At 42.3% G+C, this 23,423-nt stretch overlaps 1 protein-coding gene and 1 pseudogene across 3 annotated transcripts in view; both read left to right on the forward strand.

Moving 5' to 3' along the window:
* Positions 1–23,423, forward strand: part of LOC122540083 (ephrin type-B receptor 2) — a 699,339-nt gene that overhangs the window by 371,952 nt on the left and 303,964 nt on the right. For all 3 annotated transcript variants that reach the window (XM_087980658.1, XM_087980660.1, XM_087980659.1), the window contains exon 3: positions 13,518–14,202. In XM_087980658.1, the coding sequence (XP_087836784.1) occupies positions 13,518–14,202 (685 nt within the window). The remainder of the gene's footprint in view (positions 1–13,517; positions 14,203–23,423) is intronic.
* LOC148139807 (uncharacterized) lies at positions 14,387–22,901 on the forward strand (annotated as a pseudogene).

A 23,423-nucleotide genomic window follows, 5' to 3' on the forward strand; every position in this document is an offset into this window, starting at 1 on the left:
ATTATACCTTCCACTCTCCTTATACTTTAAGTCATTAAGGCAAATCTTTAATGTGCAAAACAAAAAGCAAAAGTCCCTGTAGTACACCATTGGTCACAGGCTTTCAAATACAAATTCTAATCCTGCCACCAGTAGTCTTTGTCCCCTATTTGCAAACTAATTTTTGGATACACTTGCCACCTGACCTGCTGTGCTTTTCCCGTGCCGCAAGTTTGGACTTTGGATCCAGTTTGTACAATTTACCTTGGACCCCATGGCTCTTACCTTTTGGACCAGTCTTCCATCTGGGACCTTGTCAATGCCTTAAGTCTGTGTAAATCACATCAACCTCACTACCCTCATCAACATGTTCAGTGACCTTGTCAAAATACTCAATTAAATTAGTAGACTTCTAATATGCCAGACAACATGCAGGAAGGATGTTTTCCTTGGTTAAGGCAGTTAATAACCAGTGTCAGGAAATAGTGCAGACCATTTTGGACTGAGAGGAAAAGTTCCTTCCTTCAAACGCTAGTGAATCTGTGGAATTCACAGATGGTTACAGAGGCCAAGTCACTGAATATATTTGAAAGAGTTGGACAATTTTTTTAGATTTTAAAGGCATCAACAAGTATAGGGAAAAAGCAAGGATGTGGCATTGGATCAGCCATGTTGAATGGCAAAGCAAGCTCAAAGAACTGAATAGCCTGCTCCTGCTCTCATTTTATTATCAAGGCTTACTGGGAGAAAAGGAGAAAGTGAGGACTGCAGATGCTGGAGATCAGAGCTGAAAATGTGCTCCTGGAAAAGCACAGCAGGTCAGGCAGCATCCAGGGAGCAGGAGAATCGACGTTTCGGGCATGAGCCCTTCTTCAAGGAGAAAATGGGAGAATGGGGTTGAGAACCTTATCAGCCATCATTGAATGGTGGAATGGGGTTGAATGGCTTAATTTCTGCTCCTATGTCTTATGGTTTAATAGTTCCTGTTTCTAAGTGTGCTTCAATGGTGAAGGACTTCAATTCTTTGGAGATTCAGCTGTTACAAAGGTGTAGGCATTTACTATACCTTTTAAGAGAGTTGAAAAGCTAGCAAGGACTGACTGAAAACAGAGTGTCCTGAACAAGGTAAAAATGTCGAAACAAATAGCTGGAGTTGTGTTTCTATGAACCAAAAACAAATTCAAATTCAGCCAAATCGCTTAAATAATGCCCCAAGATACCAAAATCCAATCGAATTTGTAATATAATGTTTATGATAACATAAAAGCCAATTAAATGATCCAATTTTTTGGGATTTAAAACCAGTCATTTTGATTGGTTAGGAGGAAAACTATGAAGCACGAACAAGTATAGACTGCTAGATGAATAGTGTTGAGAGTGTGGTGCTAGAAAAGCACAGCAGGTCAGGCAGCATCTAAGGAGCAGGAGAATTGACGTTTTGGGCGTAAGCCCTTCATCAGGAATGAGCTTTTTGAAGGGTACATGTGAAGCAGAATACTGAAGATGACAGAAGAAAATCGACAGATAAAGATACAAAGAGAAGGTTCAACAGCGGGCTGGTTTTGAAAGTTGAATTTGTTTTTGTCAATCTTAATTGGGGCTTTTTATCAGACCAGTAGTGTAGAGTGGGAGGTAAAAGATAGTTTGAAGAGAAAGGAGTTATAAATAGCTGTTGTTTTAATGTTCTCTGTTGGACTTAAATAATAAAATTGTTATTTTTTACTTTAAGTAGTGACTTCTAGGATAGTTCTTTGCCTCTCAAAATTTAACAGTTTACAGCAGGAGGTAAGCTTCTCTGTGTGTCTGGTTTAAATTTGCAGAGGGATTTACACTTTGTCGTCACACAGATGAAGCTGGTATTGATCTCCATGGAGCACAGAAGTTAAGGGGTGATTTATTAGAGGTGTTCAAAATTACTAAGAACTTAGAATAAATAAGGAGAAACTGTTTCAGGAGGTGCGAGAGTCAGTAACTAAGGTCATACTTTTTTAATGTAAATGTACCAATCATATACAACAATCAGAGAAACAATGATTTCTGTTATTTCATTTGAAAATAAGAAAATATACAAATAGAGTTATCTGGGAAGCTTTGTTTCATGAAGCTGATTTCTCCCCAGCTGCTTGTCCCAGTCATGGGACACATCCTGTTGATGGCTTTTAATGATTGACAGAAATTTAAGACATGACTCCTCAAAAATACAGACAAATTATAAAGAAAATTGCTAAAAGAAGCAGCGGGTCAATGAAGAGTTCTTTTTTCCCACATTGTCGGATATTATCATCTCAAAGGATTGTAAAAGCAGATAACCATCTTGATCAAGAAGGGAATCGAGGGTTTGGGGAAAGGGTAGAGAAGTGGATGTGAGAAGTGTCGGATCAACTATGATCCTATTTAATGGTGCAAGAGCTACATGGGCTGAATGACCTTCTCCCATTCTTACTTCTTACAAACTTAATAGAAAAGTCTAAATGGAAATCAATATCTATTTGAGGAAAAGTTTGCGGTAGGTGGGAAAAGAGAACAGAACTGGATAACTATTTTTTACAGAGGCCAAATGGTCTTCTGATGTGTAGTTTATTTAAAATGTAGCTCCTTGAACTTGTCACATCAAGGCTGACTTCCATGTAAATTCTGTTTAGTCTTTGCTCCAAGTCCAGTTTCTGCACCATGTGGGAACCTCAGGATACTTTATTTGGTCTGAGGGCCTTTTGTGCAGGAAATGTCAGCTGCTTGAATTCAGAACTTCCATGCTTGAGAGAAAGCTGAAATCTCTGCATCATGGAGAATGAGTTTCCTGTATCATATGTTCCAGGAGTTAGTCATTCCACAAGCAGTAAGAATTTAGGATAGTAGGTGAATGCCCATCCAGAAAGGGTAGGATGAAACAGAAGGTGCAGGTGTCTTTGAGGTTAGTGAACACTCTAACAGCTACTCAGTTTTGGAGATTTCTGAGGGTGGGGGGGGGGCAGCTGTTGACTGCACCTCAATGGAGTGCAGTCTAGACCATATCGTCAATGGAGAAGGATCTGAACAGAAGGGAAAACAAACATAGGGCAGAATCTGAGCAATGTGGGCTGTAGTGAGATTTCTGACAGAATTGGACGAGAATTAGCCCAAGTCAACTTCAGGAGCATCTTGCTCCATGTTTTATGTTGTTTGGCAAGCAGCGAGTCCAATTTCTTGCCAGACAGTGACAAGTTGCTAATTAAGGGGAGTTATTGCTTGTTAAACACCTTGCTAATGGCCAGGCTCACCTCATTAATATGCAGATGTGCTGAACAATGATGCCCATTGCCTCACACACACACACACACACACGTGTCTGCTGCTCATATTCCTCCCTGTTTGTGTGCATAAAGTCACTGATTGCTGACACCACAGGATCCTTTTCTGCCTGGGACTGTGCAGTTCCTGAACTTTGATCGTCTTCCCAGTGCCAGTAACCTAGGATGACTGTTCTTTGGTCAGCTGCAGAGCTGTCACTGTGAGGTCCTCCTCTCTTTATGCTCCAAAACACTCTATGCCTAGCATTACCAACAAAGTGTCAGTATATGATTTGGTTGGGTGGGCAGTGAGGATATGTCCAGGAGACAAGCATACTAAACATAACATAACAACATTAATAATAGGAGCAGGAGTAGGCCATCTGGCCTTTTGAGCCTGCTCCACCATTCTATACGAACATAGCTGATCTTTTCATGCCCTCAACTCCACTCACCTGCCCACTCACCGAAACCCTTATTTCCTTTACTATTCAAAAATTAATGTATCTTTGCCTTAAAAACATTCAATGAGGTAGCCTCAACCATTTCACTGGGTAGAGAATTCCACAAATTCACAGTCATTAATGTGAAGAAGGTCTTCCTCAACTCAGTCCTAAATCTGCTACGTGTTATTTTGAGGCTACGCCCTCTAGTTGTAGTTTCACCTGCCATGCAACAACCTCCTGGTTTCTACCTTATCTTTTCACTTCATAAATTTATATGTTTCTATAAGATTCCCCCTCATTCTTCTAAATTCCAATGAGTATTGTCCCAGTCTGCTCCATCTGTTCTCATAAGCCTACCCTCTCAACTCCGGAATCAACCTACTGAACTTCTTCTGCACCCTTCAAATGCCCATATATCCTTTCTCAAGTAAAAACACCACAACTATATGTGGTACTTCAGGTGTGGCCTCACCAGCACTCGCTGCAGCATAGCTTCCCCCTTTTTAAACTCCATCCCTCGAGCAATGAAGCACAATATTACGTTTGCCTTCTTATTTACCTGCTGCATCTGCAAAGCAACTTTTTATGATTCATGTACAAGGATACTCAGGTCCCTATGCAGAGCAGCATACTGTAATTTTTCACCTTATAAATAATAATTCATTTTGTTGTTTTTCATACCAAACTGGATAACCTCACATTTACCAACATTGTACTCCATCTGCCAAACTCTTGCCCACTCACATAACCCAACTATATTGCTCTGCAGACTTTCAGTGACCTCTGCACACTTTGCTCTACCACTCATTTTAGTGTCATCAGCAAACTTGGACACACTGTACTTGGTCCCCAACTTGAAATTATCGATGTAAATTATAAACAATTACATTCCCCACTGATCCTGAGGCACACCACGAGCCGCTGATCACCAACCAGAAAATCACCCAATTCCAGTCATAGAGTCATAGAGATGTATAGCACAGAAACAGACCCTTTATGGCAACCTGTCCATGCCAACCAGATATCCTAAATTAATCTAGCCCCATTTGTCAGCACTTGGACCATATCCCTCTAAACCCTTCCCATTCATATACCTATCCAGATGCCTTTTAAATGTTACAATTGTACCAGTCTCCACCACTTCCTCTGGCAGCTCATTTCATACATGCACCACCCTTTGCAAGAAAACGTTTCCCCTTAGGTTCCTTTTAAATCTTTCCCCCTCACCCTAAATCTATGTCCTCCAGTTCTGGACTCTCCCATCCCAGAGAAAATACCTTGTCTCTTTACCCTATCCATGCCCCTCATAACTTTGTAAACTTCTTTATGGTCACCCCTCAGCCTCCGACGCTCCAGGTAAAACATCCACAGCTTATTCATCCTCTCCCTATAGTTCAAACCCTTCAACCCTGGCAACATCCTTGTAAATCTTTTCTGAACCCTTTCAAGTTTCACAACCTTCTTCCTGTAAGAGGAACAGCGGAATTGCATACAATATTCCAAATGTGCCTTAAACAATGTCCTGTACAATCACAACATGACCTTCCAACTCCTACCCTCAATTCTCTGTCCAATAAAGGAAAGCATACTAAACACCTTCATCACTACTCTAGCTACCTGAGAGTCCACTTTCAAGGAACTATGAACCTGCATTCCAAGATCTCTGTGTTCAGCAACACTTCCCAGGAACTTAACATTCTGTACAGAAGTCCTGCCCAGATTTGCCTTTCCAAAATGCAGCACCTCACATTTATCTAATTAAACTCCATCTGCCAATCCTTGGCCCATTGGACATTCGGATCAAGATACTATTGTACTCTGGCATAACCTTTTTCGCTGTCCACTACACCTCCAATTTTGGTGTCATCTGAAAATTTGCTAATTATACCTCTTATGTCTACATCCAAATCATTTACATAAATGACAAAAATCAGTGAACCCAGCACCGATCCTTTTGGTACACCCCTGGTCTCAGCCTTCCAGTCTGAAAAACAACCCTCCACCACCACCCTTTGTCTTTTATCTTTGCACCCTGTATTTCATGTGATCTAACCTTGTTAGCCAGTCTCCCATGGGGAACCTTGTCAAACACTTTACTGAAGTCCATACAGATCACACCCTCATCAATCCTCTTTGTTACTTCTTCAAAAAAACTCAATCACGTTAATGAGACATGATTTCCCACACACAAAGCCATGTGGACTATCCTTAATCATGCCTTGCCTATCCAAATGCATGCAAATCCTGTCCCTCAGGATTCCCTGCCTACCACCAGTCAAGCTCACTGGTCCATAGTTCCCTGGCTTGTCCTTACCACCTTTCTTAAATAGTGGCACCATGTTAGCCAACCTCCAATCTTCCAGCACCTCACCTGTGACTATCGATGATTTCAGCAAGGGGCGTAGCAATCACGTCCTTTGCACCCACAGAGTTCTAGGGTACCCCTCATCAGGGGATTTATCCAACTTTATGCATTTTAAGACATCCAGCACTTCCTTCTCTGTAAAATGGACAATTTTCAAGATTTCACAATCTATTTCCCTACATTCTATATCTTCCGTGTCCTTCTCCACAGTAAACACTGATGCAAAACACTCATTTAGTATCTCCCCCATCTCCTGCGGTTCCATAAATAGGCTGCCTTGCTGATCTTTGAGGGAGATAGTGAGGTCTGCAGATGCTGGAGATCAGAGCTTGAGAATGTGTAGCTGGACAAGCACAGCAGGTCAGGCAGCATCCGAGGGGCAGGAAAATTGACCTTTCGGGCAAAAACCCTTCATCAGAAGGGTTCCGGCCAAAAATGTCGATGATCTTTGAGGGATCCTATTCTCTCTGTAATTACCCTTTTGTCCTCAATGTACTAATAAAATCCCTTTGGATTCTCCTTAACCCTATTTGACATAACCCTAATCTCATGTCCCCTTTTTGCCCTCCTGATTTTCCTCTTGAATATACTCCTAATGCCTTTTTACTCCTCTAAGGATTCACTTGATCTCTGCTATCTATACCTAAATATGCTTCCTTCTTTTTCTTTACCAAACCCTCAATTTCTCTAGTCATCCAGCATTCCTTACACCTACCAGCCTTTCCTTTCAGCCTATTTTAAATATACTGTCTCTGGCCTCTCGTTATCTAATTTTTGAAGGCTTCCCTTTTTCCAACCGTTCCTTTACCTGCGAACATCTGCCCCCACTCAGCTTTTGAAAGTTTCTTTTAGATTCCCAACAGTGTGAAAACAGGCCCTTCGGCCCAACAAGTCCACACTGACCCTCCGAAGAGCAACCCACCCAGACCCATTCCCCTACATTCACCCCTGACTAATGCACCTAACATCATGGGCAATTTAGCATGGCCAATTCACCTAACCTGCACATCTTTGGACTGTGGGAGGAAACCAGAGGACCCGGAGGAAACCCACACAGACACAGGGAGAATGTGCAAACTCCACACAGACAGCTGCCCGAATCAGGAATTTAACCTGGGTCCCTGGTGCTGTGAGACAGCAGTGAAGCAGCACTGAGACAAGTTCTTGTCTAATACCATAAAAATTAGCCTTCATCCAATTTAGAACTTCAACTTTTAGATCCAGTCTATCCTTTTCCATCACTATTTTAAAATTAATAGGATTATGTTCACTGGCCCCAAAGTGTTCCCCTACTGACACCTCAGTCACATTTCCCACGAGTAGGTCAGGTTTTGCACCTTCTTTAGTGGGTACATCCACTTATTCAGTCAGGAAATTTTCTTGTACATGCTTAACAAATTCCTCTGCATCGAAATCCTTAACACTATGGCAGCCCAGTCTATGTTTGGAAAGTTAAAATTCCCTACCATTACCACCGTATTATTCTTATAGATAACTGAGATCTCCTTACAAAGTTTTTTCTCGGTGTTATTCGGTAGTCTATAGTACAATCCCAGTGAGGTGATCATCCCTTCTTGTTTCTCAGTTCCACCCAAATAACTTCCCTGAATGTATTCCCAGAAATATTCTCCCTCAGTACAGCAGTAATGCTATCCCTTATTAAAAACGCCACTCCCCCTCCTCTCTTGCCCAAACTTTTATTCTTCCTGTAGCATTTGTATCCTGGAACATTAAGCTGCCAGTTCTGTCCATCCCTGAACCACATCTCTGTAATTACTATGATATCCCAGACCTATGTTCCTATCCATGCCCTGAGTTCATCTGCCTTTCCTGTTAGACTTCCTCCATTGAAGTAAATGCAGTTTACCTCATTTTCTGCTTTGTTCCTGCTAGCCCTGACTGTTTGACTTGCTCCTTTTCCCAACTGTACCTGTCTCAGACTGATTCATTCCTCACTATCTCCCTGGGTCCTACCTTACTAGTTTAAATCCTCCTGAGCAGCTCCACCAAGTCTCTCTGCCAGAACATTTGTCCCCTTCCAATTCAGGTGCAATCCATCCTTCTTATATAGGCCACTTGTACCCCAGAAGAGATTCCAATGATCCAAAAATATGAACCCTTCTCCCCTGTACCAGCTCATCAGCCACGCATTCATCTATTCCTACCCTCACTAGCTTGTAACATCGGGAGTAATCCAGATATTACTATCTTTGAGGACCTCCTTTTTAAATTCCAACTTAACTTGCCATTTTCTCCCTTCAGAATATCATCGTTTTTCCTTCTGATGTCATTAGTTCCAATGTGTACAATGACCTCCTGCTCGTCCCACTCCCCTTTAAGAATATTCTGCGTTCTCTGTGAGATATTCTTAATCCTGGTACCAGGTAGGCAACACACCATTTTTATTTCTCAGTCTTGGCTGTAGAAACGTCTGTCTGTGCCCCTGACTAGAGAGTCTCTTCTCACATTCGATTGCTTGGAACCTGACGTACCCCTTGTTATATTACAGCCAGTCTCACTACCAGAAACTTGGCTATTCATGCTACATTCCTCTGAGAATCCATCACCCTTTGCATTTTCTAAAACAAGATACATGTTTGAGATGGGGATAGCTAAAGGAGATTCCTTCATTACCTGCCCCCGCCCCACCCACCTATCCTGGCAGTAACCCATCTACCTGACTGTATCTGCAGCTTTTCTCCCTTCCTATAACTGTCATCCATCACACCCCCCAGCTCCTATAAATTCCTCATTGCCTCTAACTGCCTCTCCATGCAATTCAATAGGATTCGCAACCAAACACACTTACTGCAGACGTACTCATCAGTAACATGGAAACTCTCCCTAAACTCCCACATTCAACAGGAAGAGCACATCACTCAACTAAAGGTCATCTTCTCGCATTAACAATCTGCAGAAAACAGCACTGTCTTACTGCTCTAAAAAACACTCATCCAGTCTAATTTAGTCCTATGTTATATATTTTTAAATTTTCATCAAGAGACAGATCTCAATAAAACATATAACCAAAAAGAACCCACTCTCCTCACTATTAAAAAGAGACAGCAAGGTTGCACCTAAAAGCCATGCACTTATCTGCTCCTGTACCTGTTGCGAATTTCACTGTTAGATACGTTTTCTTAGATGTACTCCGATGTCCAGATATACTTGAACTGAAACAGCAAAAGCAGTAGCTGTTCAGATTCACTGCTGTGTCAGACAGCCGTGTAGGTTTATATCTCTCTCTTTTCCTCATTGTTTTGATCTTTTCTCCCTCTAGAGTTCCAAAACAATGCAACAACTTATAAAACAGTAATTGCTGCTCCTGGAATTCAAGGAAATCACCTCCAACACCTAAAATACCTTAAAAAAGGATCAGCTCCTACAACCACAAATTTTCCCCTCCTCAACCTTGGATTACCTGGAATCCATTATTTATCCCCAGTCCTTGCTTTCTGTTAGTTAACCATGCTAATACATTACCCCAATGGCACTTTAAAAAGGAGGAAGAGAATAAAGGCAGGGACCACATGGTCAGTGAGGAAAAGAGACTGTTAGGTGCATTAGTCAGAGGGAAATGGTTCTGGGTGGGTTTCTCTTCGGAAGGTCGGTGTGGCAGAAAGGCCTGTTTCAATACTGTAGGGAATCTAATCTAACTCAGAACCTCCCTTAGGTTCCCACCCCCCTGCCAAAGTAGTTTAAAATCCACACAACTGTGCGAGCAAAATCACCAGTAAGAATATTGTTTGGGTGAAGACCATTCCTCTTGAATAGGTCCACCTTCCCAGAAACGTTCTCAGTTATTCAGAAATCTAAAGCACTCCCTCCTACTCCACTCTTTCAGCCAAGTATTAAACTGCTAAATCTGCCAATTCCTAGCCTCCCTACCACTTGTCAAAGGTAGTACTTTCAATTTGGCTGCTAACTCTCTAAATTCATACTTCAGGACTTAATTCCTCTTCCTACCTATGTCATTGGTACAACAGCGTATCATGACCAACGTGAACTAGTTCCCTCTCCACTGCTCCACTCCCTCCCCCGCCCCGCTTTCTCCCACCCCGCCAACTAAATTCCCTACAGCCACTCAGTAACCTGAAGGACCCTTGCACAGGGAGGCATTACACTATCCCATTGTCACTAGAGCAGCTGCAGAAGTGCCTCTCTGTTCCCCTATCACTACAGTCCTAACCACCTTTTATCTCTCAGCTCTGTACAGCTGAAGGACCTAATGTGCTGAGGGTTTCGCTTTGGCTGCAATTCCCTGAGGCATTATCACCGTCTCAAGAACACAGAGTACCAGTTGGCTATTAGGATGGACCTAGGGGGACTCCTGCACTACTTGCCTCGCCTTACGCTTGCATGCGATGGTCACTATCATGCAATGACAGCAATCATAGAAAGTGATAGCAATGATAGAAAAAGCAATGGTCCCAACACAGACACCCAGGAAGCACCACTTTCAACTCATCTCCAGTCTGAGAAGTACCTATCTACACTTACCCTCTGTTTCCTATCTTTCATCCAGCTTGTCATGCATGCTGCCAAGGACCCATCAATCCCAAATATTTGTAATTTCCTTACCAACCTTATCAAATACTTTCTGAAAGTCCAAATCACAACATCCACAGCACTACCCTCATCCTCTGCCTGTGAACACTCATCAAAAACTAATTAACTTTGTCAGACGTGACCTGCCCTTGACAAAGCCATGTTGACTGTCTCGTATAAACTTATCACATATTATTGCTTCAATCAGTTTCCCACTATTGACATCAAGGTGATAGGTATGGATATTTGTTGGATATTCCTGAATGTGTGGAGCTGCTGACCAATTCAAGATTGTCAGTCTGACCTGCGGTATGGCACATTTGTGTATACTGGAAGCTACGTATATTAAAATACAGGTCCTTGTCCTTTACGGGCAGAAAGAGTAATATACACACACTGTACATTCACTTTCAACTCAACAACTCTATGTGTGACGATGCTGCATTTGTCCCTTGCCTTATCCCACTAAAGTTTCATTAAAATGTTTATGATCTTTAGCAGTATCCTTGAAAATATTACTTTCCCTTTCCATTGGAGTTTAATCAATGAAATCTTTATAAACTGTGTCATTACAAATGCTAAACTCTTTGCTGAGTCAGCGATCATAATTGGTTATTTTGCTCTCCACATCATTTTTCTTGCTCATGATGGTTGTTACAAATTAGATGGACAGGAAGAACTGGGCCAAAAATTTATTTAGGAACATGCTTTTATTTTCAAAGACACCCATTGCAGAATACTTGGAAATGCATTGTAAAATGGAGCTGAGTCAGCATGGCTTCATCAAGGGGAGATCAAGCCTGACAAATCTATTACAATTCTTCGAAGGAGTAATGAGCAAATTAAACAAAGCGAGAGTCAGTATAGCAAACTACTTGGATTTTCAAAAAGTCTTTGATAAAATGCAGCATAAGAGGCCACTAAATAAGATAAGAGCAAAGTATTGGTATGCATGGATAAATAGTCTTTTTCAGGACTAGTGTTGCTCTATAGGGGTCAATGTTAGGATCGCAACTATACGTGCTATACATTAACAATCTGAACAAAGTAACTAAGGGCATTATTGTTAATTTTGCAGTTGATACAAAGTTAGCTGGAGGTGAAGATAGTGCTGAAGAAGCAAGGAGGCTGCAGAAGGACTTGGGAAAAGGAACATATGGAATACAATGTGGGAAATTATAAGGTTATGGGGAAAGGCTTTGCAAACCTGAAGCACAAAGGGAGTTGCAAGTCCTAATTTGGGATTCTTGAAAAATTAGTTGCACATTCAGTTGGCAGTTAGGAAAGCAAATGTAATGTTAGCACTTATTTTGAGTGGGTTAGAATACAAGTGCAGGCATGTACTGCTGAGGCTGTATAAGGTTCTGGTCAGACTGCATTTAGAATATTGTGAGCCCCATAACTAGGGAAGAATGTTCTGCTTTGGAATGGCTCCAGAGGAACTTCACAAAAATGATCTTGGGAGTAAAGGGCTTGTCATATAGAGTCACAGAGATGTACAGCATGGAAACAGACCCTTTGGTCCAACCCGTCCATGCCGACCAGATATCCCAACACAATCTAGTCCCACCTGCCAGCACCCGGCCCATATCCCTCCAAACCTTCCTATTCGTATACCTATTCAAATGCCTCTTAGATGTTGCAATTGTACCAGCCTCCACGACTTCCTCTGGCAGCTCATTCCATACACGTATCCTCTTCTGCGTGAAAACATTGCCCCTTAGGTCTCTTTTATATCTTTCCCCTCTCACCCTAAACCTATGCCCTCTAGTTCTGGACTCCCCCACCCCAGGAAAAGACTTTGTATATTTATCCTATCCATGCCCCTCATAATTTTGTAAACCTCTATAAGGTCACCCCTCAGCCTCCGACGCTCCAGGGAAAACAACCCCAGCCTGTTCAGCGTCTCCCTATAGCTCAAATCCTCCAACCCTGGCAACATTCTTGTAAATCTTTTCTGAACCCTTTCAAGTTTCACAACATCTTTCCAATAGGAAGGAGACCAGAATTGCACGCAATATTCCAACAGTGGCCTAACCAATGTCCTTTACACAGACTTTGGATCTTTAGTCGATGCAGTTTAGAAGGATGAGTGGGTCATCTCATTGAAATTTCCATAATACTGAGAGGCATGTATAGAGTGGGCATGGAGAAGATGTTTCCACTAGTAGGAGAGACTAGGAGGTGAGGACACAGCCTCAGATTGAAAGGACAACCTTTTAGAACTGAGAAGAGGAGGTATTTCTTCAGCTGGAGGATGGGGGATCTGTCGAATTCATTGCCCAGGCAGAGATAGATATATTCTTGATTAATAATGGAATCAAAGATTACAGAAGAGTAGAATAACAGAATTGAGAAATATATCAGCCATAATCAAATGGCAGAGCAAACCTGATGGCATGAATGGTCCAATTCTGCTCCTTTGTCTTATTGCCTTATGTTTTATAATGTATTCGAGTAGTTGAAATGTCCACTGGTTGCAGAATCTTTAAGGCAGTCAACATTGCATGCTCCCTTTCCAGGGACCTTGGCATATAGATAGAGGCAGTGGTAGAAGAGAAGCAGGGAATGGGGTTTTACAATACCCTCCACATCCCATTGCGCGTGACCCACAACTTGACATAATGCTCCTGCGCCAGTGTATAACAACGTGTTGAAAGCTCTGCTGAGACAGCTGAACATGATCACTTCAACACAGTTAACAATGGGAATATCTCATCACTTTGTAACTGGGCTCATTTGGTAAAGGAGGTTGTAATCCCAAGAGAACAAACTGCATGAAAGATATTTCACAATTGTGTGGCTGCAGTCTGATCAACACAAGAGTCTTTTGTTGTGAAATAATCATTGGATTACATTGCACTACTGTTACCAGTGTCGGTGATTCTCACTCATTTACCCTTTCTGTTACAGTGGGAGGAAGTCAGTGGATACGATGAGTCTATGAACACAATAAGGACGTACCAAGTCTGCAATGTGTTTGAAGCCAGTCAGAACAATTGGTTGCGCACCAAATATATCAAGCGAAAAGGGGCTAAGCGTATTCATGTGGAAATGAAGTTTTCTGTACGGGATTGTAGCAGCATTCCCAATGTTCCTGGCTCTTGTAAAGAGACATTCAATCTCTATTATTATGAATCTAATACAGATTCAGCAACCAAGATAACTCCATACTGGATGGAAAATCCCTGGATAAAAGTTGATACGATTGCAGCAGATGAAAGTTTTTCCCAGGTGGATCTGGGAGGGAGGGTGATGAAAATCAACACGGAGGTCCGTAGTTTTGGACCAGTGTCAAAGAATGGCTTTTACTTGGCGTTTCAGGATTATGGAGGATGCATGTCCCTGATTGCAGTCAGGGTCTTCTACCGAATGTGCCCACTGGTGATCAAAAATGGGGCAATTTTCCAGAAGACCCTATCGGGAGCAGAAAGCACATCCCTGGTAGTGGCCCGTGGGACCTGTATTCCGAATGCTGAGGAAGTGGATGTGCCCATCAAATTGTACTGTAACGGAGACGGCGAGTGGATGGTCCCAATTGGCCGCTGCATGTGTAAAGCTGGCTACGAGTCTGTGGAGAATGGCACTGTGTGCCAAGGTAAGAGTGTGTTCACTTATTCATCCATCAAATACTCAGTGAGAAGCCTTATTAGTCACATAAGAAGATCAGAAGGGTTTTAACCCTGATTCCAGTTCACTAGTTGCAATTTTCTGATGTTTGGAGATTGCTGCTTTACCTGAGTTAAAAATACAAATGGCAATTCAAATAGTATGATGCCAATATGAAGTCCTCTGATTATTCCAAAGAAAACAGTACAGCCCAGGGAGAAAATAATATTTCTTTTATCCATCATGGAACTTGACATTTTGGAATATGTCTTGCTGACCTTTCCTCAGTAAATTTTTCAATGATTGCTGTTTCCTGTCCAAATCTATGCCCATACCACTTGGCTATTACTCTCATGGTTTCTTTCCCCCCATCATTAAGGTTTGATCTGAATGTTGACACTTCCGGGCTCAGTCATGATTGCTTTTTAAAGTGTTCTGAAATGCATGAAACACCAATGACAAAGCAGACTTTTGATTTGCAGTAGTCTAAGAGGTGGTTTAAACTGCTAATTTATGTGATTATTATCTGTTAATATTTACTTGAATTGCAAACTATAAGAAGGAACATAAGTGCTGTTTTGACTTTCAATCAACAGTTCCAAAAAAGCCACAAGAAATGTTTGTTCTTTTAGAAAACTTTTTTTTTGTTTTGTTGATACATTTGTGAAGTGTTGGGTTTGATCAGCTGATCGAAATGTTTTTAATTTGATTACCGTGTGCGCCTGTTTTCTACTCCGTGATAATTAATGCTGGTATTGGACCTTACAAAAGCAGCCAAATTTTGAAAGAATCTTAGTTATATTTGAGATCACAGAATTTGTATAATTGTATTGTTACAGGAGCTGAACATAAACAAGATATTACATTGTTTTGTTCAATTCATGACAACAATAGTTTCCTGGTATGTAAGAAGGTTATTCACTCACAGCATCGGAATACTAACCTGTAAATACTAAACCTGAAACTCAGCTTTGCATTTTACTGTACAATGTATTGCATTCCAAATTATTGCAGTGATGAGCAAGTAATGAGTTACTGGTGCCATGCCAATAGCATCATGGTGCTCTTGTTAGCTGTTGCACTAAAGTGTGTTACGTAATGCATTATACCCCTCCCTGTGCTGTTGACTCCACATACAACTTGGTGAGATCCATCAGGTTCCAGAGATTATTTTACACATGCCTATTTTTGCAGTGCAGTCAGAGTCTGGGTTTTGGAGCACTGCTCCTTCAACAATGGTTCATCAACAACCTGATGAGGAGCAGTGCTCTGAAAGCTAGCGCTTCCAATTAAACCTGTTGGACCTTAACCTGGTGTTGTGTGATTTTTAACCTTGTACACCCCAGTCCAACACCGGCATCTCCAAGTCATGTCCAGAGTTATGCAGACTAGGTGGACGATGGGTGTCAGTAAATTATAAGGATAGGGTAGGGGTGGGGGTGGACTTGATGGGCCAAATGGCCTGCTTCCACAATGTAGGGATTCTATGATTCTGCGGGCTTTCTGGGACTATCCTTTTTTCATTCTCTCTCGGTGAATTGATTGATAGGATATGATATACAAATGGCTCAGATATCACAGTTCATCTCACTGACAATTCCCAGGAGGACATTAACTGGCTGGCTTGCGCTAACCACTTTGTAGTCCTGAGTCTGCCCCTGCCTCAACTCATCTGCTGCTGAAGCCCTCACCTGTGCCTTTTTTAACTGTTGCTTTTGAATATTCCGATATACTTCTGGTCAGTCTCCCACTTTCTATGCTAAACCTCAAGTCATTCAGATACTACCCTCTGCGTGAACAAGTTTCCCCTTAGGTTCCTTTTATATCTTTCCCCTCTCACCCTAAACCTTTGCGCTCTGGTTCTGGACTCCCTCTTCCCAGGGAAAAGACTTTGTCTATCCATACCCCTCATAATTTTAAGGTCACCCCTCAGCCTCCAGGGAAAACAGCACCAGCCTATTCAACCTCTCCCAATAGCTCAAATCCTCCAACCCTGGCAACATCCTTGTAAATCTTTTCTGAACCCTTTCAAGTTTTACAACATCCTTCCAATAGGAAGGAGACCAGAATTGCGCGCAATATTCCAACAGTGACTGAACCAATGTCCTGTACAACTGCAACATGATCCCCCAACTCCTGTACTCAATACTCTGACCAATAAAGGAAAGCATACCAAACACCTTCTTCACTATCCTGTCTACCTGTGACTGTACTTTAAAGGAGCTATGAACCTGCACTCCAAGGTCTCTTTGTTCAGCAACATTCCCTAGGACCTTACCATTAAGTGTATAAGTCCTGCTAAGATTTGCTTTTCTGAAATGCAGCAACTCGCATTTATCTAAATTAAACTCCATCTGCCACTCCTCAGCCCATTGGCCCATTTAATCAAGATCCCGTTGTAATCTGAGGTAACCCTCTTCGCTGTCCACTACACCTCCAATTTTGGTGTCATCTGCAAACTTATTAACTGTACCTCTTATGCTCGCATCATTTATATAAATGACAAAAGGTAGTGGAACCAGTACCAATCCTTGTGGCACTCCACTGGCCACAGGACTCCAGTCATGAAAAGACATTTTTAAATTAAATGAGCTTCTTTGCACTGGTGAAAGTTAGTCTGGGTATTAACATTTTTATTTACTGTGAGCACCTTTTTGTTGAAGCTGTTATCAGATCACGTGGATAGACCTGGGTATGTTTTTGAGTCCGACAACATGAAGGAACTGAATCATCACAAAGACAGTTCAAGCAATGGCTGTCAAGCTCTTGCTTCAATTTAGCTGTTAGTCACAGTACCATTGTTTAAATTGATAAACAGCTGGAAAGATGAAGGCAGATGTTAAAAACAAATCACAATCTTCACAGTGATTCAGTTTTTAAAAGACAGCTGGAGACTTGCTCTTTACTTGTGGATTAGAGCAACAAGGAGAATTCAGAATCAGGAGCAGCCACATCTTTGAGGAGAAAGTGAGGTCTGCAGATGCTGGAGATCAGAGCTGAAAATGTGTTGCTGGAAAAGCGCAGCAGGTCAGGCAGCATCCAGGGAACAGGAGAATCGACGTTTCGGGCATAAGCCCTTCTTCAGGAATGAGGAAAGTTTGTCCAGCAGGCTAAGATAAAAGGTAGGGAGGAGGGACTTGGGGGAGGGGCGTCGGAAATGCGTTAGGTGGAAAGAGGTCAAGGTGAGGGTGATAGGTCAGACTGGGGTGGGGCGGAGAGGTCAGGAAGAAGATTGCAGGTTAGGAAGGCGGTGCTGAGTTCGATTGATTTGACTGAGACAAGGTGGGGGGAGGGGAAATGAGGAAACTGGTAAAATCCGAGTTCATCCCTTGTGGTTGGAGGGTTCCTAGGCGGAAGATGAGGCGCTCTTCCTCCAACCGTCGTGTTGTTGTGGTCTGGCGATGGAGGAGTCCAAAGACCTGCATATCCTTGGTGGAGTGGGAGGGGGAGTTGAAGTGTTGAGCCACAGGGTGGTTGGGTTGGTTGGTCCGGGTGTCCCAGAGGTGTTCTCTGAAACGCTCTGCAAGTAGGCGGCCTGTCTCCCCAATATAGAGGAGACCACATCGGGTGCAGAGGATGCAATAGATGATGTGTGTGGAGGTGCAGGTGAATGTATGGCGGATATGGAAGTTTCCTTTGGGGCCTTGGAGGGAGGTGAGGGGGGAGGTTTATCTTGCTCATTCTACAAAAAACATTGTAATCTTCACCTTATCCCAAGCAAACAAAACTTCACACCTTAAAATAAGTTACTGCTAAAAGCATAGTGACACAGAAACCAAGCCAAGTAGAAATCATCTTTCCTTCCCAACCTGTCTCAGTTCTTTCTGAAGCAGATAGGTCAATTTAAGTTTGTCTTTAAGAATCAAAAGAATGTTCAACCCAACACTTCCTCAAAACACAAACTAACAGCAGTATATATCGGATTATTCTTCTCTAATTTGTAATAATGTTGTAGAAAATATTTTAACAGCTCAAAGCTAAAAGTAGCAATAATGCTGACTGATGCTGGGTGTTGACAGTGTGGAGCCTCCTCTGTATTGGACAATCAGATAGAGCCTGGCAATGTATTTGGGCAGATTTCCGATAGAATGTCTGGAATTAGAAGTAAATCAGGAAAGATGGTAGAATGAATCTTTGGTGTTTTGGCTAACTCTGTGTCCATTTGACGTTTTTGCAGCATTTTTTGCCATGACACCTAGCAAGTTGTTTTGCTGTATCTTACCATTATTTACTTACCACATCCCAATGGTGTCACTCATGACCTATTTCAGTCCAAATTTACCACACACTGTTCCCAGATGAATTGGCCACTCAACAGATATCCCAGAAACAACTGTATTCAGTTCATCAGAGGCATCTTTAAAAGCCTGGACAAGCAGTGCCAGCCCAGAGCTGCCTTGCACAATTCCTCACATTTGAATTGAATTGAACTGAATTAGCTTTATTGTCACATGTACTTAAATGAATACAGTGAAAAGTTTATACATTGCCACTTACAGCACCATCTTAGCTACAGCCTTGTACTCCATGCCTTGACTGAGAGTCATAGATAGGTTGGATAGTCAGAAGCTTTTTCCCAGCTACCATATATTTGCTCACTCACTCAACTTGTCTGTGACATGTCTGCATGGCTAAAGAATTCATGCAGGGGGCAGGAATTCAGATTCTTAGATTATTGGGATCCTCTGTGGGGCAGAAGTGACCTGCTTAAGAGGAACTGGAGTGGGCAGATTTACTAGTTGTACAAGGGAGGGTTTAAACTAAATTGGTGGGTGTGGGATTCTTAACAGAAGGGAAGGAAGTGCAAGGCTGGAAGGGGATACAGTAATCAGAAATAGGAAGTTGAAGAGACAGGTCAGGCTGGAACATGACAGGGATAGGGGAGGTCTGTTGGAGTAAACTGCATCTATTTCAATGCAAAAGGACTGACAGGTAAGGCCGATGAATTCAGGGCCTGGATAGGTATGTGGGATTGGTATATAATCACCATTACAGAAAAATGACTCAGGAAGGGACAGGACTGGCAGCTTAATGTGGCAGGGTACAGGTGCTTTATGTGGGTCAGAAATGGAGGAAAGAGGGAAGGGTGTGTTACATTTCTTGATTAAGGCAAGTATCATAGCAGTAATCAGAGATTAAATAACTGAGGGATCATCCAGTGAGACTTTGTGGGTGAAGCTAAGAAATAAGACAGGGATGGTGACGTAACTGGGATTTACTATAGGCCCCCAAATAGTCGATGGGAATTAGAAGAACAAATATGCAGGGAGATTAGAAGAGTGGCAAGAGCAATAGGGTGTTCAAAGTTTGGGTGAAGATTTGTAGCTCGGGTGCTCGTTGTTGTGGTTCTGTTCGCCGAGCTGGGAATTTGTGTTGCAGACGTTTCGCCCCCTGTCTAGGTGACATCCTCAGTGCTTGGGAGCCTCCTGTGAAGCGCTTCTGTGATGTTTCCTCCAGCATTTATAGTGGTATTCATACCACTATAAATGCAGGAGGAAACATCACAGAAGCACTTCACAGGAGGCTCCCAAGCATTGAGGATGTCACCTAGACAGGGGGCGAAACGTCTGCAACACAAATTCCCAGGTCGGCGAACAGAACCACAACAGCAATAGGATGTTCATAGTCAGGGATTTTAATTTTCCGATCACAGACTCGGACTGCCATAGTATTCAGGCTTAGATTGGGTGGAATTTGTTAAGTGCATTCAGGAAAGTTTCCCCAAGCAGTATATAAAGAATCCTACTCGGGAAGGGGCAAAACCCGACCTGATTTTGGGAATATGTGGCAGGACAGGTGACTGAGGTGTCAGTGGGGGTACACTTTGGGACCAGTGACCATAGTTCTGCTAGTTTTAAAATATGTGGAGGGTGCTGATGTTGAACTGTGGTAGACAAAATTAAAAATTACACAACACCAGGTTCTAGTCCAACAGATTTATTTGGAAGTACAGGTTCTCACAGCACTGCTCCTTCGTCAAGTAGCTAGTGGGGCAGAATCATAGCACACAGAATTTATAGTAAGAGATCAAAGTGTCACACAACTGATTGATGTATTGAACAAATCTAGATTCACTTGGAATGGGTTGCAGTTTTCTATTAATTAGTATGTAATTCCCAGAACTTCTTTCAAGTCACATTCCCGAGATAAATTAAGGTTTTATAAAAAATAAGATGAAGTCTCAGCTCAGACAATGCATTAAAGGTGTGAGGTTAGAGCGTGCCTGTATTCCAATTGTGAGTCAGATTAGTTCTATTTGTAAAGTAGGAATTTCTAAAATGCCACATTGACTGACTGCCTACAGATTGTGTGTGTTTTTGAACAAAATAGAATGTATTTGCAAACACAAATGTGCAAATGCAAATTTATCCCATAGACTCATGTATGTGTGTGGGAGAGAGGGTGTGTTGTGTATGTGTGTGGGAGGGAGGGAGAGACTGTGTGAGAGTGTGTTTGTGTGCATGCTTGATAGAATGTGTGCACGATTCTGACGGAGTATATGCTTGTGAGAGGGTTTTGAGTGGATTTGTGTGTGTAAGTGAGTGTGTGTGTCTGAGAAAGAGCATGTGTATGAGAGAGGATCTGCGTAAGTGTGTGAGTGTGATCGTGTGTGCATGCGCATGTGCTTGTGTGTGAGAGTGTAGTGAGGTAACCTGAAGTGTGACATGAACCCAAGATCCTGGTTGAGGCCATCTTCATGGATACCGAACTTGGCTATCAGCCTCTGCTCGGCCGCTCTGCGTTGTTGCGAGTCCTGAAGCCTGCCTTGGAGAACGCTCACCTGAAGAGCTGATGCCGAATGTCCTTGACCACTGACATGTTCCCCCACTGGGAGGGAACATTCATGTCTGGCGATTGTTGCGCAGTGTCCATTTATCCGTTGGTGTGGCATCTACTTGGTCTCACCAACATACCATGCCTCGGGGCACTCTTGCCTGCAGGTAATGGATGCTACCACTGTACATGAGGTCGCCACCCACCACATGCGTGGCAGTACAAATGTGACTCAGTCAACATTGTCCATCTCATACTCTGCAGGCAAGGATGAACACCCCACTAGCCAAAAGAACAGCAGAGCAAAACGACTGCAGAATGCTTTGAGAAATGATTCGTGATGCCCTTAACAGACTCTGTAAATACAACCGGGAAATTTTGCACCAAAAATCTTTGCTCACTTATGTAACAGATCATGAATGAACAGACACAGTACAACAAGCCATAGATGCTGGACACCAACAAACACAGAAAATGAAAAAACTCGCCATGCAAAAAAAAACTAGACAAACTTACACAAAGTAACAACACTGACAACACAGAAACTTGGATAAAAAAACTTATCTGACCGAACCTTAACAGACACTGAAAAAGCTGTAAGTGGATTATGTAAGAGGATTAAATTTACAACTACCAAGATGCGGACAAGAAAGATTTCTTAGCAGCATTGGAAACTACACTAAAAGACAACCAACTCACAGAAGAAACCCAGCAAACTATCAGACTGATAGTCGCAACAACATTAAGCAGAAAAAAGGAAAGAAACACACTCAATACACAACAAAGGAAAGCACTGGAAAGCCTTAAAAAGATAAAAATATTGTTATCCTACCTGCAGACAAAGGACGCTTGACAGTCATTCTAAATTGAAGAGACTACATTGAGAAAGCGAACGCACTACTTCCAGATACCAACACTTACAAATAAGTGGCATTGGACCCGACCCCACAGCTAGAGATCCAAATCACACCCCTACTCAAAAACCTTCAGAAATCTGGAGAAATAAATAAGGTTGACTTCTAAAAAATGAAAACAGATGGATCCAACACACCATGCTTCTACGGATTACTCAAAATTCACAAACCAGGAGCCCTCAGACCCATAGTCTCGCTACCTGGAACAGCAACTTACAGATTGGTCAAGGAGCTACACCAAGGTCTAAAACACTTAGTAGAAGACTCATGCCACTCCATCCACTCCACCCAAGAATTCCTGAAGACCATTAAAGACACTAAGATTGAAGAGGATGAAATAATGGTCTGCTTTGATGTAACAGCCCTGTTTACAACAATCAACGTTAACCTGGCCAAGCAAACACTGACTACACAATTAGAAGACCCAAAGACATACACACCAAACACCACTAACTTCATCAGCAACAACAGTATTGTCAAGCTAGTGGACCTATGCCTTACTACACACTTCACCTTCAACAACAAAACCTCCAGACAAACCAATGGAACACACATGGGATCTCCAATATCAGGGTTCTTAGCAGTGGCAGTAATGCAGAGATCCGAACAAACAGCTCTGCCAAGCATCCAACCCAAACTTTGGATCCGCTACATGGATGACACCTTTGTCATCACTAAATGAAACAAATTAAAGAAAACCTTCAAGACCATCGATAATACCCTTGCTGGCATAAAATTCACAAAAGAGGAGGAAAACAACACCAAACTGCCATTCCTAGATGTCGTAGTAGAGCGAACAGCCAATGGGGAACTTCAAACTAGCGTCTACAGGAGAACAACACAGACGGACCAAATATTGAACTACAAAAGCAATCATCCCAACATCCACAAACAAAGCTGCATCAGAACATTATTTCAACACACTGCAGAACAGAGGAGCTACGCAGAGCAGAGGAAAATCACCTATACCGTGTATTCAAAAAGAATGGGTACCCAATGAACACAGTCTGTTGATTATTCAGCAACAAACCCAAACAAGCAGACAAAACACATCCAGAAACCCAAGCCCCACTCTCCCCTACATCAAAGACATCTTGGAAATGACTGCCAGCCTACACAAATCCCTTGGCATCATGGTAGCCCACAAACCACCAACACACTAAAACAGCAGCTAATGAACTTGAATGACCCTATACAGACAAGTAAAACTAATGACATTTACAAAATACCGTGCAAGAACTGTAACAAACACTACATTGGACAAACAGGCAGAAAGCTAGCCACCAGGATACATGAACATCAACTAACCACAAAACAACATGACCCTCTCTCACTAGTATCCTTTCATACAGATAAGGAAGGACACCACTTTGCCTGGGACAACACATCCATCCTAGGACAAGCCAAACAGAGACACGCACAAGAATTCCTAAAAGCATTGCATTCAAACTGGAATTCTATCAACAAACACATCGAGTTAGACCCCATCTACCACCACCTGAGAAAAAGAACAAGAAATGAC

The sequence above is a fragment of the Chiloscyllium plagiosum genome, unplaced genomic scaffold (assembly GCF_037043375.1).
Source record: "Chiloscyllium plagiosum isolate Xiang-an unplaced genomic scaffold, Cpla_swu_hap1 HiC_scaffold_37, whole genome shotgun sequence".
Taxonomy (NCBI): Eukaryota; Metazoa; Chordata; class Chondrichthyes; order Orectolobiformes; family Hemiscylliidae; genus Chiloscyllium; species Chiloscyllium plagiosum.